Source organism: Pipistrellus hanaki (genome assembly GCF_964339955.1).
Source record: "Pipistrellus hanaki genome assembly, chromosome: 8".
Lineage (NCBI taxonomy): Eukaryota > Metazoa > Chordata > Mammalia > Chiroptera > Vespertilionidae > Pipistrellus > Pipistrellus hanaki.
Window position 1 is genome coordinate 85,789,821 of NC_140510.1, and position 17,541 is coordinate 85,807,361.

Consider the following 17,541-nt stretch of genomic DNA (forward strand, 5'->3'; position numbering starts at 1 on the left):
GTCAGTCGTGTCAGGGAGCATCGCTGCGGAGTTCCGTGTCTGCACGTGGCCTAACCGTTGCTCGTTTATGCCGTTGCCACAGGGTCCCGACGGGCAGCCCGGCGTGAAGGGGGAGCCGGGGGAGCCGGGGCAGAAGGGAGACGCCGGCTCTCCGGGGCCACAGGGGCTGGCAGGATCCCCAGGCCCCCACGTAAGCGCGGGGGAGACCCGGGGAGCGGCCGGGGCCCCGCTCGGCCGGTGCACAGCCGTCGGCCTCACGCCGTCTCTGTCCTCCCCACCCAGGGCCCCGGCGGTGTCCCCGGACTGAAAGGCGGGCGCGGCACGCAGGGCCCCCCGGTGAGTTGGGGGCAGCTCGGGGCGGACCCCGTCGGCCTGCTAGATATTGGGAAGCTGACCGGAAGCGGCGGCCTCAGGCTTCCGGAAGGCGGGGCGCGGAGGGGGGCCTCTGGGAGACCCGCCGCCCCCTCCTGGGTGAGCGCACCCGGGCTGTGGCCGCGGGGACGAGGGGACGGTGTGGGGCGCTGTCCCTTCCCGCCGCGGGAGCACCCTGTGGCTTCAGCCCCGGCCTCGCACACGCCTGCACGTGTTCCAGGTGCACGGAGGGTGGAGAGGGAGGAGTCATCCCTCCTCCCAGCCAGCCCAGCTCCACTCTCAGGACTCAGGATGCAGGCTTAGCTGGACGCGGGCCCCGGCACGAGGGGACCCGGAGGCCAAGCATCCTGGTGGAAACGCGGCCCCCGGAGAGCGGGCGTCGGGCAGGGTGACGGGAAGGTGCTCCTGTCTGTGTTCCAGGGCGCCACGGGATTTCCTGGGTCAGCCGGCAGAGTGGGCCCCCCCGGCCCTGTGGTAAGTCAGTCACACCCCTGAAGGTGCACATGCACACCAACACGTATCTGCACATGTGACAGAGATGCACGTAGACTTACTTCCCATTACTTATTTTTTAATTTAATCCAGAATGATTTATTTCCCACATGAACAACCCTTATCTGATAATTCCTACCGGTGTGTGGTCACAGCACATTCACCTCTGATCCGCTGATTCTTGGGGGAGCTTGCCTACAAGCCCTGTTCGCCCCAGTCTCGGACCACTGTCCCTGTGGCCACTGAGAGCCCAGCCCTAGTGCTCACCCTCCCTTCCGGCGGGAGGCATTCTGGGAGTTTGTCTGTCCAGTGCTGTTCTTCCTTTATGAAAAGAGGGCAGACGGAAACGGGTGTCATGTGTTTATTGTTGGGTCAGAGCCGTAAGCAGTTTGAAATTCAAGTTAATCTCAGCTTCCAACAGTGACTCAGAGGGACTGTCTGCAGATGATGTGGGTCTTCTTCTGGGGAATGCAGATCTGAGTATCGGACAGGAACACGGGGGGTGGGGGGGCGTGAGGCCGGGGAGCGCCCCTGAGGCACAGACGGCTGCCCAGGGCCACCCCGCCCCCCCTGCCCTCCGCTTTCTCTCTGCCCCACAGGGCGCTCCCGGCCCGGCGGGGCCCCTCGGGGAGCCCGGGAAGGAGGGGCCGCCAGGCCTTCGCGGGGACCCCGGCTCTCACGGGCGAGTGGGAGATCGTGGACCGGCCGGGCCCCCCGGGGGCCCAGGAGACAAAGGGGACCCCGGAGAAGACGGGCAGCCTGTGAGTTGGCATCTTTGCTCTAGAGCCCCCGTAGCTGGTACTCGCTGATGGGAATGGCCCGGACCGCGGTCAGAGGCTGTGTGTGCGCTGTCAGAGGCTGTGTGTGTGCGTGGTCAGAGGCTGTGTGTGTGTGCTGTCAGAGAGGCTGTGTGTGTGCGCTGTCAGAGAGGCTGTGTGTGTGTGCTGTCAGAGAGGCTGTGTGTGTGCTGTCAGAGAGGCTGTGTGTGTGCGCTGTCAGAGGCTGTGTGTGCGCTGTCAGAGGCTGTGTGTGTGCGCTGACAGAGGCTATGTGTGCGCTGACAGAGGCTGTGTGTGCGCTGTCAGAGGCTGTGTGTGTGTGCGCTGTCAGAGGCTGTGTGTGTGTGCGCTGTCAGAGAGGCTGTGTGTGTGCGCTGTCAGAGGCTGTGTGTGTGCGCTGTCAGAGAGGCTGTGTGTGTGCGCTGTCAGAGGCTGTGTGTGCGCTGTCAGAGAGGCTGTGTGTGTGCGCTGTCAGAGAGGCTGTGTGTGTGCGCTGTCAGAGGCTGTGTGTGCGCTGTCAGAGGCTGTGTGTGTGCGCTGACAGAGGCTATGTGTGCGCTGACAGAGGCTGTGTGTGCGCGGTCAGAGAGGCTGTGTGTGTGCGCTGTCAGAGGCTGTGTGTGTGCTGTCAGAGGCTGTGTGTGTGCGCGGTCAGAGGCTGTGTGTGTGCGCTGTCAGAGGCTGTGTGTGTGCGCTGTCAGAGAGGCTGTGTGTGTGCGCTGTCAGAGGCTGTGTGTGCGCTGTCAGAGAGGCTGTGTGTGTGCGCTGTCAGAGAGGCTGTGTGTGTGCGCTGTCAGAGGCTGTGTGTGCGCTGTCAGAGGCTGTGTGTGTGCGCTGACAGAGGCTATGTGTGCGCTGACAGAGGCTGTGTGTGTGCGGTCAGAGAGGCTGTGTGTGTGCGTGGTCAGAGGCTGTGTGTGTGTGCTGTCAGAGAGGCTGTGTGTGTGCGCTGTCAGAGAGGCTGTGTGTGTGTGCTGTCAGAGAGGCTGTGTGTGTGCGCTGTCAGAGAGGCTGTGTGTGTGCCGCTGTCAGAGGCTGTGTGTGTGCGCTGTCAGAGGCTGTGTGTGTGCGCTGTCAGAGGCTGTGTGTGCGCTGTCAGAGGCTGTGTGTGTGCGCTGTCAGAGAGGCTGTGTGTGCGCTGACAGAGGCTGTGTGTGTGTGCTGTCAGAGAGGCTGTGTGTGTGCGCTGTCAGAGAGGCTGTGTGTGTGCCGCTGTCAGAGGCTGTGTGTGTGCGCTGTCAGAGAGGCTGTGTGTGTGCGCTGTCAGAGAGGCTGTGTGTGTGCGCTGTCAGAGAGGCTGTGTGTGTGCGCTGTTAGAGAGGCTGTGCGTGTGCTCAGGCACCAGCTTCAGGCCTGTAGGCTTTGCCTTCGCAGTTCTCTGCCTCAGAACACCGCGCGCTGGTGAATAGGAAATCAGCCCTGATGGGTGCGGAGTTCAAAATGCAAGCGAGAGAACTCTTTCTGGTTTGTCTGCATTGCATTCACTAAGCTTCCTATGAAGCCCATTGCTTCATTTAATATCCAATGCCTTTACACATGAATGTGTCCAGATAAATGGCACCATTCTCTTTATTTTAAAAACGAGTCCTTTTAAAAGAGGAACAAATATTTGCCCGAATAGTTGCCTCTTTTATTCCATCTGTATGCGCATTATCTCCAAGTTCTCTTTCGTTTGATAAGCCATGTTTACTTCTTAAACCATGTGCGGAGGCCGGGTGGATGGCGTGGTGATCACTTTTATGTAAAGTGTGGTCTGTGAGGCAGAGAACGTTTCCTCGTACGGAAACGCCTGGACTGCGGGATCTGCTGTGAGGCTCTTGTGCAGAGTTCCACCAGGACCCCTCTCACTCTGGCTTGTCCTCCCTTCAGGGTCCGGACGGCCCGCCCGGCCCCGCGGGCACCACGGGGCAGAGAGGCATCGTGGGCATGCCGGGCCAGCGCGGGGAGCGAGGCATGCCGGGCCTGCCGGGCCCCGCGGTGAGCAGCCCGATCCGCCTTCCTCTGTCTGTGCACATCGCGTGTGTCTGTGTTTGCTGAATAGCTTCAGAGTCTTTTTCGATACAAATTCCGAGTATCTTCAAAGGCTTTTGACTTTACACGTGAAATTCTTTCTTTAAGTGTCTTACAAAGTTGTTGAAAAGCGTATTTTTCTGACCCCGGGGCTTGGGGAGTAACAAATGGGGGTTGGGGGTGACTCTAAATCTCTCTGCAAATGTTAAAACCATCCGAGGAGCCAGAGGGGGGTCTCCTGGTGAGTCGGGGCCCCTCCTTAGATAAACATGCGACAGAGACGCCCATGGGCACAGAGCGGGTCTCGGGAGCCACCGAGGCGAGGAAGGAGTTGAGCTGAAGTGATACGGTGGTGACAGAGGGGAGAACTCGAAAGAAAAGCTCTAAAAGTGACCCCGATCCCTGGGGACGGGTGGGGGGACGAGGGGTCCAGGAATCTCATATCCTCTGGAGCGTGGTCATTAGGTCTGAAGACACGAATTTTGCCATCAGAGTTTGCACATGTGAGAAGAAAGCAGGTGCTGTTTTCACAAAGTGGGGTGTTGACCGAGAAAGGAGCTGCTGGGGCTGTGGTCCTGGGCATGTGTGGGTGGAGGTCTGAGGCCAGCAGACCGGGAGAGAAGGAGAGCTCCGCCGGATGGAGCCAACACCGGGAGGAAGCCCGCCCAGAGGGAGACAGGGCGTGGAAACACAGTGGGCAGACAGCGCCCGAGTAAACGGAACGGGCATTCTCTTAAAAAAAAAAAAAGTATATATATATTTGATTTCAGAGAGGAAGGGAGAGGGAGAGAGAGAGAGAAACATCAATGAGGATAGAGAATCACTGACCGGTGGTCTCCTGCACATCCCTGAAGGGGATGGAGCCTGCAACCCGGGCATGCACCCTTGACTGGAATCGAACCTGGGACCCTTCAGTCCCCAGGTCGACCTCTGTTCACTGAGCCAAACAGGGTAGGGCTTGTTTGTTTGTTTGTTTGAATTCAGAGAGGCAGCAGGAGGGAGAGAGAAATAGAAACATCAGTGATGAGCATCATGGATCGGCTGCCTCCTGCATGTACCCACACTGGGGATGGAGCCCACACCCCAGGCCTGTGCCCTTGACCGGGAATCGAACCGTGACCTCCTGGTTCATAGGTCGACACTCAAACACTGAGCCACACCGGCCGGGCTGAATGCATGCAGGCTCTTTGGGAAGCGGCATTCTTACGCTTCTTTGGGAGTGGGTGACATATCTGTACCCCATTCCAGGGCACACCCGGAAAGGTGGGAGCGACGGGCGCCACCGGAGACAAAGGGCCCCCCGGGCCCGTGGGGCCCCCGGGCTCGAACGGCCCTGTCGGGGAGCCGGGACCTGAGGTGAGTACCGAGAGCGGGGCTCTTGTCGGAGCCATGGGCGTGGGACGGCTTTTCCACTCAGAGGAGGACTGAGAAACAGGGTGCGCGTTGCCGGAGGAGGGTTCTGAGGGACGTGTTTTCTGTGCCCAGCTTGCCCGGAGCGTTGGCAGGTGATGGCATAGAGACCCTCCTGGGATAAGGGCTTTGCTCTGACTCACCTCCTCTGGAACAGGCACCTCGGTTGACTCAGGTTGCTGCCAGTTGTTTTGAACATAAAGGGCCACCTCCGTCCATCCTCCTCTGTTGCCATTTCCTTGTGTTTGTAGCGTACGTGTCACAACTGCCACTTTCCAGAGCGATGGCAGGGTCAGTGTGACTGCTGGACTGGTGACAGGGCCAGGCGGAGATCCTTTTCCCAAGCTCCCGGCACAGGGACAGGACTGGTGCCATGGCCCGTGGGCTGAGGGAGGAAACCGGGCTGTGGAAGGAGGTGTGAGAGCTTCTGCGGCAGTGGTCGGCAAACTCCTTGGTCATCAGAGCCAAATACCAACAGCACAGTGATGGAAATTTCTTTGGAGAGCCACATTTTTTAAACTTAAACTTCTTCTAACGCCACTTCTTCAACATAGACTTGCCCAGGCCGTGGTATTTTGTGGAAGAGCCACACTCCAGGGGCCAAAGAGCCGCATGTGGCTTGCTAGCCACAGTTTGCCCACCATGGTTCTGGTGGCATGGGCTGCCTGCAGGGCTGTGATGAGTGAATCACCAGCGCTCCTGGCACGGGCTTGTGCCTTTCAGAGTGAGTGTTCTCATCAGATGGGAGCAACGTTATTCTGGAGAAAAAAAAAAAAAAAAAAAAAGGGAGAGAAGACTACTTTTAAAAGTTATTTGATAGTTTAATTATTTTATTTAAGAACTTCACAGATATTTTTTGGATAAGCGTTAAGGAGTAAAAGTAAGAAAAACCATTCACTGGTAATACCAAGAAAACAAAATATCAAGAATTTAATGTATGTGTATTTCAAAGGATTTGAGACTTTCCCTTCGTTAGAACAAGAAAATGGAAATGCAGAATGCAGATTAGGTAAAAACACATTAATTTCCCAAGCAATTCAGAGTGACAGAGAAGACGGCCCTGCCCTCTCTCTGAGGAGCCATGAGCTGTCGCAGTTGCCAGCGGGGAAGCGGGTGTGGCCGCTGTAAGGTGCCTGGAGTTGGATCATCGGGGGGCGGTGTCGATTGCCCGCTCATCCCGTTTCCATCCGATCTCTGCAGGGTCCGGCGGGCAACGACGGCACTCCCGGACGGGACGGCGCTGTTGGCGAACGCGTAAGCCTGCCCCTGACTGACACGTCGGGTGGGTGGGGGGAGGCGTCTGGGAGGGGGGTGGGAACATGAAACCTTCCGGACACTGACCAGGGAGCCACGGCCCTCCTCCTCAGGCCCCAGCCCAGCCCCGATTTTCCGCTAGAAGCAGGAACGTCATTGCTGGGTAGATCTAAGTGAAGGAGGTGTGTCGCACAGGAAGTGAGACGGCGGTCTTGGGGAGAGGAGGAAAGCCGTTGCTCTCACGTCTGTGCGGCACGGAGGCGTCGGCGGGGGCTGCCTGCAGGGTCCGAGTTTCAGACCCACTCGCAGAAGCGGGGGGCGGTGGGGCGTCCGCATCCCCTGCTCACCTGGCCGCGACGTGGGCACCGCCACGGAGTGCGGGCATGTGACATCCGTGGTGTGAAAAGGATGATGTCCTCTTATTCCGACAGGGTGACCGAGGGGACCCTGGGCCCGCGGGCCTGCCGGGCTCTCAGGGTGCCCCAGGCACGCCTGGCCCCGTGGGTGCCCCCGGAGACGCAGGACAGAGAGGAGACCCGGTAAGGAGAGGCCCTTCCCCGCAGCGGCCGGCCTCGGTGCTCTGCGTTTGAGCTGCTCGGACGCACGCACAGTCCCCAGGCGCCCTGACGAGGGCCCCAGACCGAGAATAGCAGGCCGCTCGCGAGGAGCTGCTTTGTGCTAGTCTTTGAGGCTAACGTTTGATTTCTAACAGATACTCCAAAATGCTGATGCTTTCACTTCCACCACCTAACACGTCCTGATTTATAGGGAATCAGGTTCAATTTAAGCAAGTAACGTTTCACCAATTAATGAAACTGATTATGCACGTGTCATTGGCAGTAGATGAGCACTCGCTTTTACCCAGGACGTTAGCCTGGTTTTCATTAATTAGCCGTAAGTGTGTGCTTAGGTGCATATAAACGTAATAAATATCCAGCTACAAATACGTTGTTTGAATTCTGTATCTACATAGTGTATGCACTTGTGTGTTGTTCTTTTTTTTTCCTTTTTTTTTTTTTTTTTTTTTTTTTTTTTTTTTACCAACTTTTGTGGAAATTTCTCCTAGGGTTCCCGCGGCCCCATAGGGCCCCCTGGTCGAGCTGGGAAACGTGGCTTACCGGTAAGTTCTGTTTTTCTTTAAAAAAATTATGTCTCCCTTCATCAAATACACTCCCAAAGAAGGAGTACAATGTAAAGCTTATAAATGTAAATTACCAAATTCCTCAAGCTATGAGTTCTTTCAGATAATCAATAAAGACTCTTAGAGTCACAGTTTCCTCTCCCCAAATAATAGGCACGATCATACCCTTCTTTCTGAGATTTTCTAAAAATCACCCGATGGGTTTAAAAGCTCTCTGCAGATTTTAAAAGCTCTTCAATATTATGTGTTACATTTTCAATGAGATCGCACGGCCCACGTTCAGTTCTTTTGCTACTTGCAGTCACTTCCAGGTTAGAGCGTCCCATCAGATATCCATGCCATGACCCTGTTTCTAGGGACCCCAAGGACCGCGCGGTGACAAAGGCGATCACGGGGACCGCGGCGACCGAGGCCAGAAGGGCCACCGCGGGTTCACCGGCCTGCAGGGCCTTCCCGGGCCGCCGGTAAGCAGCGTCTCTGCGGACCCCCCGCCTCCTGTGGAGCACACAGGAGACACTCCTGTGCTTGACACGAACACCTGTCGTACAGTGGATGGATGTTTCGTACCTTGTTGTCACTTCAAAGCAATGAACCGCCCACCTGGCCCCTGCGGTGCCCGTTAGCTGTGGTTTGGAGGGAAGACAGGAGCCCACGGGCACACCCCCCGCCCCCCTGCGGTTGCCGTTCCCCGTGGGAACTCACGGATACATTGTGGAGACGCGCCTGTGTGGGGAGTGCATGCGGCTGGCGTCAGTGCAGCGGGTGTTCACCGGGATGAACATGAACGCAGGATGGACGTACTTTGGTCACATTTAAATGTCTTCCCCTCTCAGGGTCCCAATGGCGAGCAAGGCAGCGCTGGGATCCCTGGACCGTTCGGCCCGAGAGTGAGTAACGCCGCCCGCCATGATGTCCTCGGGGCGGGGGGCGGGGGCTTTCCCGAGGGCAGCGGATTCCGATCCCCTGCAGCAGCGCCAGCGCAGGGCAGAGGCCTCTCGGCAATTCCCCCCCAGCAGAAAGCCCTGCCGTGGGCCTTGGCATTTCACGGCCCCCCAGTAACACCCCTTTCCCGCGGTGAACCCCTCACCGGCGGGGCCGCTTCCTTACGTGTTCACTCCCCGTCCGGTGCTCGGCTCTGTGAGCATCGCAGAGGCCCCGGGAGAGGCCGAGCCGGCCGGCTGAGCGGAATGCGTGTTTGAGGAGCTGGGCCCTCCCTCGGGTGTGTGCTTCAGGCTGATTCAGAAGCAAGTCCTGCCAGGAGGCCAGCATCGGTGACTTTAGAAACCCCGCACTAGTACTCATGCTGCTCGGAGCAGGTCATTAATGTCCTCACATCATTGGCAGACATAATTGTTCAGGAAAATCATTCGAATTTCTGCTATGTCTGAATCAGTACAAACAAAACCTTTCAGTGTCATTCAATGAGTAGTATTGAAGTTGTTAGGATGTCATGAGACACTTGTGTGAACATGTGAACGTAACTTCTAATTATATCATCACTTCACCTCCTGCCTTTTTCTTACGCCTCGTTCACGGAATTTATAATTCAGTTCACGACACATGAGATTTGACATGGAACAGTTCCGACAATCATGAAAGCAGAGGACGAGTCCATTAGCGGTTTTAGCTGCTGCTGGTCTTTCACGTGCACGGATGACAGTCGATGTGTGATGATAGTAAACGCGGGATGTTCTGGAACTCCACTCGTTAGTCAGTCATTAGGATCTGAATCGGAGACACTGCCGTGGCAGTTCCATGGTGAGAGAGAGGTGCCGTGGGGTTTTCCAGAGAAGCTAACAGTGTTTGTCCTTGCAGGGTCCTCCGGGCCCCGTGGGTCCGTCCGGGAAAGAAGGCAACGCAGGGCCGCTGGGCCCCATCGGGCCTCCGGGCGTGCGGGGCAGCATCGGGGAGGCGGGCCCCGAGGTAAGCCACGCGTGAGCGTGCCCAGGCTCCCGGGCCTCAGCCTGGTCCCAGCCCGGCACTGTGTGCGGCCGGCGGCCGAGGGACTCGGGACTCGGCACAGACCTAAAGGCCACCAGAGCTGGTCTGCGGAAGTAACAGCTTCGGCCTTCTCTAACCCAGTGACTGAGTCTGTGATGTCAGAGCCCCCTGACGCGTATTTTCTGTAGAACATATTGCATCGTCAGGGTAAATGTCAGCGTGCACACGTGGAGCGTGGCTCTCACTGTCGCTCAGATGCCGACTTGTAGGCACGTGGCCTGGAGGCAGCTCCCATCACCCTCACCCTCAGGGCCCCAGCCAGGCGGGCGGGCAGCGCCATCCGGGCAGCGGGCGGGCAGCGCCTTCTGGGTAGTGGGCGGGCAGAGCCTTCTGGGTAGCGGGCGGGCAGGGCCTTCTGGGTAGAGGGCGGGCAGGGCCTTCTGGGTAGCGGGCACGGCGCCCAGGGCCCTGCACCGTGGGGCCAGGTGTGCGCTGTGACGCCCTGGGCGCCAGGTCCGGCAGTGCATGTGCCGGTGGAACACAGAAGCAGTGCGTGTGCTCATGTGTGGAACACAGAAGCAGTGCGCGTGCTCATGTGTGGAACACAGAAGCAGTGTGTGTGCTCATGTGTGGAACACAGAAGCAGTGCGTGTGCTCATGTGTGGAACACAGAAGCAGTGCGTGTGCTCATGTGTGGAACACAGAAGCAGTGCGTGTGCTCATGTGTGGAACACAGAAGCAGTGCGTGTGCTCATGTGTTTCCAATGCTCCTCACCACCAGGGTCCGCCTGGCGAGCCCGGGCCGCCGGGCCCGCCGGGCCCCCCGGGCCACCTCACGGCCGCGCTCGGGGACATCCTGGGGCACTACGAGGAGGGCATGCCGGACCCCCTGCCCGAGTTCACGGAGGACGAGGCGGCGCCTGACGACAAGAACAAGACGGACCCGGGCGTCCACGCCACCCTCAAGGCCCTCAGCAGCCAGATCGACACCATGCGCAGCCCCGACGGCTCCAGGAAGCACCCGGCCCGCACCTGCGACGACCTGAAGCTCTGCCACTCGGCGAAGCACAGCGGTGAGGCCGCGGTCCGGCCGTGTGCCCCAGCATCCCTGCCGTGTGCCCCGGCCGCGACCGGGAATGCGGGGTGCCCGGGAGAGGGCGTGGGCTCCGGGCCACAGAGCTTGTGGGCTAGGGTTAGGGGTAGGGTTAGGGGTAGGGGTAGGGCTAGGGTTAGGGGTAGGGTTAGGGGTAGGGGTAGGGCTAGGGTTAGGGGTAGGGTTAGGGGTAGGGTTAGGGTAGGGGTAGGGTAGGGTTAGGGGTAGGGTTAGGGATAGGGTTAGGTTAGGGGTAGGGGTAGGTTAGGGGTAGGGGTAGAGGTAGGGGTAGGTTAGGGGTAGGGGTAGGGTTAGGGATAGGGTTAAGGTAGGGGTAGGGTTAGGGGTAGGGGTTGGTTAGGGTAGGGGTAGGGGTAGGGTTAGGGGTAGGGGTTGGTTAGGGTAGGGTTAGGTTAGGGGTAGGGGTAGGGTAGGGGTAGGGGTAGAGGTAGGGTTAGGTTAGGGTAGGGGTAGGGGTAGGGTTAGGGATAGGGTTAGGGTAGAAGTAGGGGTAGGGTTAGGGGTAGGGGTTGGTTAGGGTAGGGGTTAGGGGTAGGGGTAGAGGTAGGGTTAGGGTTAGGGCTAGGGCGGTGGGGACGGTCAGTGACCTGAAGAACAATGGGGTGAGACGATGAGCACTGAGAGGACACACCCTATTAATGTTCCCATTTCACCCTGCAGTGCCATGTTCACCCAGAAGCCTTAAGCATTGGTAATTTTGCGGTGACATGGCATAGAGAACACTCGCTGAAGCAAGGTTGGCATGGACTCACCTCCATGACTCTTTAGGGACTTAATATGCTCTCCTATACCATGGGGTCTTCAAGAGGAGAATAGAGTTCATCTTATTTCCCAGGCTTATTTGACAATGAAAGACCCAGCATGCAGTTTAATGCTCTGTCAATACAGCTTTAAGAGCCTCTGCAGGCAGGATTACTTGTTCCTGCAGAGTGTTTTGGAAAGAAGCAGTCCTTCTGTCCTAGTTGTGGAAATCATGCCTTACGTTGGCAGAATTCTGCGGTTCTGATTAATCTACTCAGACCTGGAGAAAGGGGACTCTGAGCCAGAGGAGGAGGCTGTGACTGCTCAGTGGCTCCAGTTAATGACATAGACAATTTCGTTCTCAGCTCTAGACTTACAGCCACCACCGTCTCTGCCTTTTATTTAAAATGCAGATATCACATACACATGCATATATAAGTATACATACACAGATAGGTGCACAAATACATATTTGTTTGTGTATTTGGCTACATGTCCAGCACCAGGCACTAGCTTGGTGTAACCTATTTCAAGTATCTCTCAGCTATTACAGAGATCAATTCTAACCGGCCAGTGAAATCGCTTATAACATTCTGACCGCAGTTTAACGCCTATTCTTACTTTATTGATCGTTTTGACCATACGTGGCTCTCGTCGTGTTTGAAATTCACTCCTCTTCGCAAACACGTTTATTTGGGGAACAGGCGAGTACTGGATCGACCCTAACCAGGGCTCCGTGGAGGACGCCATCAAGGTCTTCTGCAACATGGAGACGGGGGAGACCTGCATCCCGGCCAACCCGGCGAGCGTGCCCCGGAAGACCTGGTGGAGCAGCAAGTTGCCGGACCCCAAGCCCGTCTGGTACGGCCTCGACATGAACCGGGGAGCCCAGGTAACGGCCGCTGCGTGCCGACAGGCGTGTGTCTGCTTCCCATTCTCCGTTATGCCTTACTCGTTATTTAGGACCGGGGTCGGCAAACTGCGGCTCTTTGGCCCCTTGAGTGTGGCTCTTCCACAAAATACCAACGGCCTGGGCAAGTCCATTTTGAAGAAGTGGCGTTAGAAGAAGCTTAAGTTTAAAAAATGTGGCTCCCAAAAGAAGTTTTAATCGTTGTCCTGTTGATATTTGGCTCTGTTGACTGATGAGTTTGCCGACCACTGACTTAGGACAATGTTACTATTCTTTGACCAGGTTTATTTTACCATGTTAATTTTAAAGCCATATATTCTCAACTGTTGCCATTGCTATATCGTTGCATAAACAAAGTTTTCGTGTGAATTAAATGAACATAAATTTTGCATGATGGTTTTTCCATCGGAGGGATGTAGGAAGTAATTGATTTTACTGTTAGTTCCTGTAATGCACGTCCCACGGGCTGTGAGGTATACGTGAAGGGGTCTGGCCCCTTGAACGACAGGAGACCTAGGTGACTGCTGCCTGGATGTCCTGATGTGGGGACAGCAGGACGCCACTCACCCTTCCACAGCCTCAGGCTCTCATTGTGAAGTGTGGGTGATATTATTTCGTAGTCTTTGTGTGAATATAATGTGCTGCCTATAGTATGCAGTACATGGTAAGTTATCTATAATAATAAAAGCATAACATGCTAATTAGACTGGGAGACCTTCCGGATGAAGCCATGGTGGCAGGGCTGAGGCATAGGCAGTTAGGGGCGATCAGGCTGGGATGGGAGAGCAGTTGGGGTGATCAGGCTGGCAGGGAGTAATTGGGGGCAAGCAGGCCAGTAGGGGGAGACAGTTAGGGACATTCAGGTTGTCAGGTGACAGTTGGGGGCAAACAGGTCAGCAAGGGGGGGCAGTTGGAGGTGAAGAGGCCAGCAGGCAAAGTGGTTAGGGGTGATCAGGCAGGCAGGTGAGCAGTTAGGAGCTAACAGTCCCAGATTGCAAGAGGGATATTCAACTGCCGGTTTAGGCCCTGCGGGATCGGGCCTAAACCAGAAATGGACATCCCCCAAGGGGTCCCAGATTGGAGAGGATGCAGGCTGGACTGAGGGACAAACCCCCCACCCCAAATGCATGAATTTTGTGCACCAGGCCACTAGACTATAATAATAAAAGAGTAATATGCTAAGTAGACCAGATGTCCTTCTGGACGACCTTCTGGACAAAGCCAGGGCTGGGAGGAAAGCCCAGGTCCCTGGTTCCTGCCGGCGGCTGGAGGGAAGCCTGGGTCCCGGGTTCCAGAGAAGCCACCGCCAGCAGCCGGGGGAAGGGAGGCCTACTATTGCATGAATTTCATGCCTCGGGCCTCTAGTGAATAATATTACATAATTACTATAAGTGTTCATATAATTAAATGACTATAAATGTAGTACTACTTAAACTTACTGTATTTTCTGAGTAAATGCTTCTTCTATGGCCCGGTATTTGGGATCTCAACCAGCCTTGCCCCCTCTGATTGCAACATGACATTTCATTCTGGATCTGTTCATGGCACCCTAGCTCTGAAACGTCCTTCTCACTCTGCTCCTGCTCTCTCCTCACAACTCATGTTCATAATGAACAGAATGTGAGCATAATTTATACCAGAATCTATGTTACTTAATGAGCAGAGAAAATTTTAAATGTACCTAATTGAAAGGTAATTCAGTGAATATACTATTATGTAAAGAGCTCAAAAAGGAGCATTGAGAATAAACCTCAGAGTAGAAGATGAATAAGAAAGAGCCTGTAGGAAATAATTTGTTTTTGTTAGCTAATGAGAAGCTTGTAATTCATATTTTCTACAACGAATAACAGGTTAAAAATATTTTATACTGCCATGGCTGGTTTGACTCAGTGGATAGAGCATTGGCCCTGGCACCAAAGGGTCGCTGGTTTGATTCTGGTCAAGGCACGTCCCTCAGTTGAGGGCTCAATCCCTTGCCCCAGTCCCTTCCCCTCCTTTCCACTCTCTCTAAACATCAATGAAAAAATGTCCTCAGGTGAGGAGTAACAACACCAAAAATACTTAATACAAATAGTGAAGGCCTAAATCTTATCAGCAATAAAAACAATGAGTTATTGTTGATGCATGATTAAATATCCAAGCCGATGTTCAAGTACACAGCTTCTTCTAAAAATAATATTCTAGAGATTTAAAAATACGTAAACGTTCTCCGGTGAGTGTCATTGTCACGGGTTTCTTCACCTGCTGCTTCGGGGAGTAAGGACAGAGGTTTTCACTGATGAAAAGTCATAAACATTTTAGGGTACTTTTTTAAAAGTAGAATATTCTGTTACATGACAGAATAAAGGTAATACCCTTCAAAATTAATTTACCTGACATCAACCTTCTCTCTCTCTCTCTCTCTCTCTCTCTCTCTCTCTGTCTCTCACACACACTCACACACACTCACACACGGCATTATGAAACCCTTCAGAACTGCGTGTAGCAAAGCCCCTCTCTGTCCCTCCAGTTTGCTTACGGAGACCACCAGTCACCCAACGCGGCCATCACCCAGATGACCTTCCTGCGTCTCCTGTCCAAAGAGGCGTCGCAGAACATCACCTACATCTGCAAGAACAGCGTGGGCTACAGGGACGACCAGGCGCAGAACCTCAAGAAGGCCGTGGTCCTCAAAGGCGCCAACGACCTGGACATCAGGGCGGAGGGGAACGTCCGGTTCAGATACATCGTCCTTCAGGACACGTGCTCCGTAAGTGCTCTGTGCTCCGCTGTCGGTGAGAGAAACAATTCATTTTTGTTAAAAAGACTGATGGCACCAGAGGTAGGGACAGTCATACCCTGTGTGTAGACATGGCAGTCTGCCTGTCATTGTCTAGGGAAAACGTGAATGCGGGCTGGGACAGAGGCAGGGTTCGCACACGTGTTAATACATGAGGCAGGGCTTGCACGTGTGTTAATACATGAGGCAGGGTTCGCACACGTGTTAATACGAAACTAGGGAAAGACTGGTTCTTTGGATCCTGACCCTGCTCTTCTGCAAGTTCCTTTTTAAAATCTCAGTTTCGTGCTTCAGCTTTCTTGGTTCTAAAATGTGTAATCCGTCTGAGACAGGTTCTGTTTTTCTCTGATCTGTGTGCCTCCCTGCTTGCCTGTGTCGATGTGGAGAAGGAAAAGAGTCGATGAATTACAGGTGCACGTGCAGAGCAAACAGGCTTCACAGCTCGTACTGTCAGTGCCCGTGCGGGGCGTTTCTGGGAGCAAAGGGCACCGCTGGATCCGAAGCTGGAGGCGCGTCTCCCAGGCCTGCGGCCTCCTCTGCGGGCGGCGCTCTGAGCGCTGGGAATGCTGTTTGGCCTCAGGGGCTGGGCTGCTGGCTCAGAGGCGCCGTCCAGCCTCTGCGATCACCGTTCACACCATCACTAACCCTGCACCCTCTCACCCTAGAAACGGGACGGCAGCGTGGGCAAGACCGTGTTTGAGTACCGAACCCAGAACGTGGCGCGCTTGCCCATCGTAGACCTGGCCCCCGTGGATGTGGGCGGCACAGACCAGGAATTTGGCATCGAGATCGGGCCCGTCTGCTTCGTGTGAAGCGGCCACGGCCCGTCGGCAGCGAGCAACACCCTCACCGCCCGGCCCCCGGTCACGAGAAGCTGGCCTGCGTGAAGCTGATCCTGAGACTCTTGAAGTAGCGGCTGGCTGCGACCCACGTTGTACATACGGTCCTCCGTGCCTGGCCTCCTTAGCCCTCAGAATATTTATTTTACTTACAGTCCTCCGTGCCCATTGAGCTAAAGTATTTTTCCATACAGAAGTTGAGGTTTAAGATGACCAATGACAATGACCGCCTGTTAAGAGAAGTAAACAGATTGAATATACAAGTCTTTGTTTTCTCCAGTTCATTTCAGTGTCCTGATGGAGTTGCTTAGTATTTATGAGAACATTCTTCTTCCTGGCAGGTAGCCTAGAGAGGGGGGTCTGTAAAGCCACAGCACGTGTTTACGCCTCTGGCTGCAGCTTGAAAAATAGAAGACAGTGCCTTTCTGTGACCTCTCAGACCCAGATGGTCAATAAAAGTGAAATCCAAATGTTTGCCCTTGTGATGGACACCCTCACGTGTGTCTTGGTCTTGTAGAACTATCAGAGAGACTCTTGAAAGAGAATCTTGAAAAAAAAGAGCTCCTTGCTGTTTTAAGTGGACTTTTTAAATAATATATATTCAGTGAAATTTCTTGAGGACAAAGTGAACTTAGGTTTTATAAAGGGCGGTGAGTGTAGACTTTCTCCTCACTCAGATTGGAAGGTAGCGTCCCCTGTTGACTTAGTCTCTTAGTACAGCTGGGAGTTACACGAGTAAGCCATTGCGTACAACCCTTCCTTGTTTAAGGAGACATTGACGCAAACATTCACACATACAGCCTTCCAAACGTGCCCAGGACCAGGGCTGAGCGTCTTCCGATGACCACGTCCTCGTCCAGAGCCTGTAGTGAAGAAAAGCCTTAGGAACCAGCCCTGGAGCCGACTAATCAGATGCGACGATTGGGAATAGACCATCTGGCCATCGAACTGTCCGAGGAAACACGACCAGCGTGTCTTAGCAGAGCTACCTCATCTCTAGAAGCTGGGATGGACTCACTGTTCCTGTTTGTAGTTTAGATACTAAAAGGTGCTATGCTTCTGTTATTATTCCGAGACTGGAGATAGGCAGGGCTGAAATGTGTTATTATTTTTCCTTTAATGATGGTGCTAAAACTCCTTCTATAAAGTTCTTCAAAAATAAAGATGGTTTCACCAGTGCCATTTGTGAGAGTGTTAGGCTCGCCCGTTTCTGAAAGAGGAGCCGTTGCTCTGTGCCTTCCCGCTGTCCACCTGCCACGCTGAACCTGGGATGTCTGTAACCTGCCTGCTTCTGACGTTCGAGCAGGCAGGGCCCCATGTCTCAAGGTTGTTGTTTTTCCTTAATTGCATTTTGTTGGCTCCATTTTAATTTTTTCTTTAACAATAAACAGCTGGGACCATCCCAAAGGACAAGCCATGTATCTGCACAGCATCGAATTAAATGCACGCTTTTGTCACCTCTGTGGTTTCTGTTTTGTGGAATTCCTTTGAGCGTGTTAGATCCACCCCATTTCCAATAGTGGGAAGAAGGGTGCAGCGGCATTCTTTGCTCACCATTTGTTTAAAAAGTGAATCAACAGATACCTTCCGCCGAGTATGCGCTGGCTCATAGATGAAAGTCAAGTCTCAGTGTCAGGAAGGGAGACCTGACATTAATTGTCACTGTCTGGACAATATTATTGGTAAAAAGAGAAAAGCAACTGGTTTTTCATGGTTGAAAAAAACTGTGATAATAAAACACGTGTCTCAAAGTGTGTCA

At 54.4% G+C, this 17,541-nt stretch overlaps 1 protein-coding gene across 2 annotated transcripts in view; it reads left to right on the top strand.

Annotated features, from left to right (window-relative positions):
* The window catches only part of COL5A2 (collagen type V alpha 2 chain), a 113,350-nt gene extending 96,107 nt beyond the window's left edge, over positions 1 to 17,243 (top strand). For both annotated transcript variants that reach the window (XM_084892407.1, XM_084892408.1), the window contains exons 39-54: positions 83 to 190; positions 283 to 336; positions 793 to 846; positions 1,464 to 1,625; positions 3,513 to 3,620; positions 4,902 to 5,009; positions 6,264 to 6,317; positions 6,749 to 6,856; positions 7,384 to 7,437; positions 7,815 to 7,922; positions 8,292 to 8,345; positions 9,274 to 9,381; positions 10,181 to 10,472; positions 11,959 to 12,146; positions 14,674 to 14,913; positions 15,609 to 17,243. In XM_084892407.1, coding sequence (XP_084748533.1) covers positions 83 to 190; positions 283 to 336; positions 793 to 846; positions 1,464 to 1,625; positions 3,513 to 3,620; positions 4,902 to 5,009; positions 6,264 to 6,317; positions 6,749 to 6,856; positions 7,384 to 7,437; positions 7,815 to 7,922; positions 8,292 to 8,345; positions 9,274 to 9,381; positions 10,181 to 10,472; positions 11,959 to 12,146; positions 14,674 to 14,913; positions 15,609 to 15,755 — 1,947 coding nt within the window. In that variant the 3' untranslated portion in view covers positions 15,756 to 17,243. The remainder of the gene's footprint in view (positions 1 to 82; positions 191 to 282; positions 337 to 792; positions 847 to 1,463; positions 1,626 to 3,512; positions 3,621 to 4,901; positions 5,010 to 6,263; positions 6,318 to 6,748; positions 6,857 to 7,383; positions 7,438 to 7,814; positions 7,923 to 8,291; positions 8,346 to 9,273; positions 9,382 to 10,180; positions 10,473 to 11,958; positions 12,147 to 14,673; positions 14,914 to 15,608) is intronic.
* Positions 17,244 to 17,541: the final 298 nt, after the last annotated feature.